The 3878-nt window shown below is 40.1% G+C and overlaps 1 protein-coding gene across 1 annotated transcript; it reads left to right on the top strand.

Moving 5' to 3' along the window:
• Positions 1–218: 218 nt before the first annotated feature.
• LOC140880843 (cytochrome P450 98A2-like) lies at positions 219–3247 on the top strand. Its single transcript, XM_073285665.1, has 3 exons — positions 219–719; positions 1827–2221; positions 2409–3247. Exons 1-3 carry the CDS (start codon positions 230–232, stop codon positions 3051–3053), a joined length of 1530 nt encoding a protein of 509 aa, XP_073141766.1. The 5' UTR covers positions 219–229; the 3' UTR covers positions 3054–3247.
• Positions 3248–3878: the final 631 nt, after the last annotated feature.

Genomic DNA, 3878 nt, shown 5'->3' with positions numbered 1-3878 from the left:
TTCTGAAATATGGAAATAACTTACATTACACATTCCGCACAATTTGAATCACTCAATTGATGTTAATGAGCAATGACACAAACTCTATATTTAGTTCCGAAGAAAGCATATTATTTATTATAATATGTAAAATGGGTGTGGAAATGACCAATCCGGGAAAGACCGAAATAGCCTTTACCAACTCCAGCAGCTGCTATCTATATCTGAACTCCACCGCTCAACAACAATCATGGAAATGGCGCTTTCCTTGCTCTTCCTCCTCTTCCCCGCCATCTTTCTCCTCCTCCAACTGTACCGCCGCCTCCGCTTTCGCCTCCCTCCAGGGCCGCGACCGTGGCCGGTCGTTGGAAATCTTTACGACATAAAGCCGGTGCGGTTCCGATGCTTCGCGGACTGGGCTCAATCCTATGGACCTATAATCTCTGTGTGGTTCGGGTCAACATTGAACGTCGTGGTTTCGAATGCGGAATTAGCTAAAGAAGTGCTGAAAGAGAAGGATCAGCAGCTCGCAGACCGCCACCGCAGCCGCTCGGCCGCGAAGTTCAGCCGCGATGGGCAAGACCTGATTTGGGCGGATTACGGGCCCCACTATGTGAAGGTGAGAAAAGTGTGTACTGTGGAGCTGTTTTCGCCCAAAAGGCTTGAAGCTCTGAGACCCATTAGAGAGGACGAGGTCACGGCTATGGTGGAATCCGTTTACACTGATTGTACGGCTCCTGGTATGTATATGTGCACCTCTTGTATGTGTGAGTGTGTGTGTGTGTTTTTTCAACATGTTTGGTTCATTTGCACTTGATTTGCCATGTCCCTTTGGCCGTAGGTTGTGCTAAATTGGTTATGTGTCCACAAATGTTTTAACTAGCGGTGGTTTTTGTGTGATCGATCTTCTGATAATGCAAGATTGATCCCCAAAATATCTTGAATTCCTCTTTCTTGGATACTCAACTAATTTCTTGGTTTCCGATGATATATTACTTGATGTTTTCTTATTGTTTCTTTTTTTTTTTTTTTGAAAGGATGTTTTCTTATTGTTTCATTCCTGAATTTGGATGGTTTGAATTTTTATTTTTTTAATCCTGGACAATATAACAATGCCAGTAAAATGTGAGGTTATGGCAGTTGATGAAGTTTGATCTTGTACAACAGCCACAGGTTTACAATGACTAGCAATTTCTCTTGGCTAATAAATCCTTCTCAATTTGTTTCAAGAACCTCAAAATTTTAGCTTCTCGTTGTATTTTCCATCCCTGATGATATAAAATTATGGATTAAAAATTTGTGTCCCTGATTTCGGGTCCTGGCTCCGCCCACGTTGAGTTGGTGGGTTACTCTTGTTAATTGATAACTAAGATTTTTCACTTGTTTGAGTTTAGACTAATGATCTTCAGAGGTAGCTTGGACACTCTGAGAATTGGGGTGAAAGTGGGTGAGAGTTAGGTGGGACATTAGTTGTCAGTTTGTTCTATTTGAATGTGTGAAAAGAAAGTGGCCTTAGACGACGCACTTGGCCAATTGTTTTTGGTTAAATGTTGGTGAGCATAATAGACAGCGAATTTGGACCAAATGCCTTAAGAGTTGTGGGGTTGAGAAATGTTTGTGGGGAATAAAACTAAATACTGAGATTTATATAATTTAGGAAGTAAAATCACATTTTTATCTCATAGAGCATACAAAAGTATACATGTGTTGGAAAGGTTTAACAAGGGGGGCTATATGAAGCTTTCCTGTAAGGCTGTAATGGTTTCATAGTTTTCTTTCCATGCACTTGCCATTTTGTTATTTTGTTTGGTTTGGTTCCGGAATGCTTAAAAATTCCAATCATGCAGAAAAGTCAGGAAAGAGTCTACTGTTAAAGAAATATCTTGGAGCTGTGGCATTCAACAACATAACAAGACTTGCATTTGGCAAACGATTTGTGAATTCTGAGGGACTACTAGATAAGCAAGGGCAGGAATTCAAGGCCATTGTTGCGAATGGATTAAAGCTTGGTGCATCTCTTGCCATGGCTGAGCATATACCATGGCTTCGTTGGATGTTCCCACTCGATGAAGATGCATTTTCCAAGCATGGAGCCCGTAGGGACCGTCTTACGAGAGAAATAATGGAAGAGCACACCCTTGCTCGCCAAAGGAATGGTGCAAAACAGCACTTTTTTGATGCTCTGCTGACACTTCAAGATAAGTATGATCTTAGTGAGGATACCATCATCGGCCTTCTATGGGTGAGCCAATAATTTTTACTAGGAGTGATTAGTAACATTAAGTTCTTCTTGAGCTCGAACAGCGGACAACATGATTTTCTGACTTGAAGTTGAATAGAAAATTTCTCGAGTTACGAAGTTTCATGCCTGATCACTGAAGCATCTTTCTTGATTGCTATCAATTGACTTGTGCTTAAAAATTTTACAGGATATGATAACTGCTGGTATGGACACTACTGCAATATCAGTCGAATGGGCCATGGCTGAATTGATCAAGAACCCCAGGGTCCAACAAAAGGTTCAAGACGAACTAGACAGTGTAATTGGACATGAACGCGTAATGACTGAAATGGACTTCTCGTACCTTCCCTACCTACAGTGTGTAGCCAAGGAAGCTCTCCGGTTGCACCCTCCTACCCCTCTTATGCTTCCTCACCGTGCCAATGCCAATGTAAAACTCGGTGGATATGACATTCCTAGGGGCTCAAATGTACATGTCAACGTGTGGGCAGTAGCACGTGACCCCAAGGTGTGGAAGAATCCATTGGAATTCTGGCCAGAAAGGTTCCTTGAAGAAGATGTGGACATGAAGGGGCATGATTTTCGACTACTACCCTTCGGTGCTGGAAGAAGAGTATGTCCGGGTGCACAGCTCGGAATCAATTTGGTGACGTCGATGATAGGTCATCTCCTGCACCACTTCAGTTGGGCTCCTCGTAATGGTTCGAGTCCAGAAGAGATCGACATGGGAGAGAATCCTGGTCTGGTCACCTATATGAGGACTCCATTGGAGGCTGTACCTACTCCAAGATTATCGCCACAACTGTACAAAAGGGCTGCGGTGGATACATGAGTTTTATCAAATTTGTTTAAAGGAAATAGATTGAGGCTTCTGATGTTTGGTTGAGTTGGGGGGAATGGAATACTTTGCCCTGAGTGTTTGCGTGGGCCTATAATAGTACTTTGATATAGTCACCAACACCCTTGTTTCAATGTAAAATTCAATGTTTTATTGTAAAAAAAGCAGTCCCCGTATATTTCTTTCCATGTGCATGCGCCTAATTAGGGAGGGTGGTAACTTAATGACGGTTTTTGTACAATTATGTATTTTAATGGAACAAAAAATAAGACTAATTAACTCGTCAAAAAAGAAAGACTAATTAATTTTTCTAACACAACTATCATCCATCAAATTAATTAATTAATGATAAAAAAATAACTAATTAATTATCTAAGGTTTTTTTTGGGTGTTATCTAAATATTTCTTTCTATTATATTAAATTTGAGACCCTCTTTAAAGCTAAATTGGTACGTTGGTATGTCCAAATTAATTGCAAACCTATCTATATTAACGTGATTAATTAAGTTAGTAGAAAAAACAAACTTCTGTGGAGCAGTTTTCTTTCGCAAAACCAGTTCCATGTGTTTTTTCAATTCCAATTTTTCATTTTGCTTGCTCAATACGAACACTAAGGTCCTTTATTCTCACTATTCTAGTTTCTGAAATTCAAAATAAATGTTTTTGAATTCAATTGTTTTTTAGTTGATGTGGGTAAGGATCATTTTTATACAGGTAATGTGAATGGAAACTGTTAGAAATATGATCACCACACTGACTTCGAAATAGAACACACTCAGATGCAACTAAGAGCTCAATCTTGGTTCAACAAGATTTCAG

Source organism: Henckelia pumila, chromosome 2 (assembly GCF_033568475.1).
Source record: "Henckelia pumila isolate YLH828 chromosome 2, ASM3356847v2, whole genome shotgun sequence".
NCBI classification, from domain to species: Eukaryota; Viridiplantae; Streptophyta; class Magnoliopsida; order Lamiales; family Gesneriaceae; genus Henckelia; species Henckelia pumila.
This window is presented reverse-complemented; position numbering and strand designations above follow the sequence as displayed.

Excerpts from the sequence above, each read along its gene's own strand:
- LOC140880843 (XM_073285665.1), top strand. The coding sequence starts at position 230 with ATGGAAATGGCGCTTTCCTTGCTCTTCCTCCTCTTCCCCGCCATCTTT. Across the intron at positions 720-1,826 it reads CACTGATTGTACGGCTCCTG|AAAAGTCAGGAAAGAGTCTA; the intron begins GTATGTATATGT and ends CCAATCATGCAG. Across the intron at positions 2,222-2,408 it reads CCATCATCGGCCTTCTATGG|GATATGATAACTGCTGGTAT; the intron begins GTGAGCCAATAA and ends AAAATTTTACAG.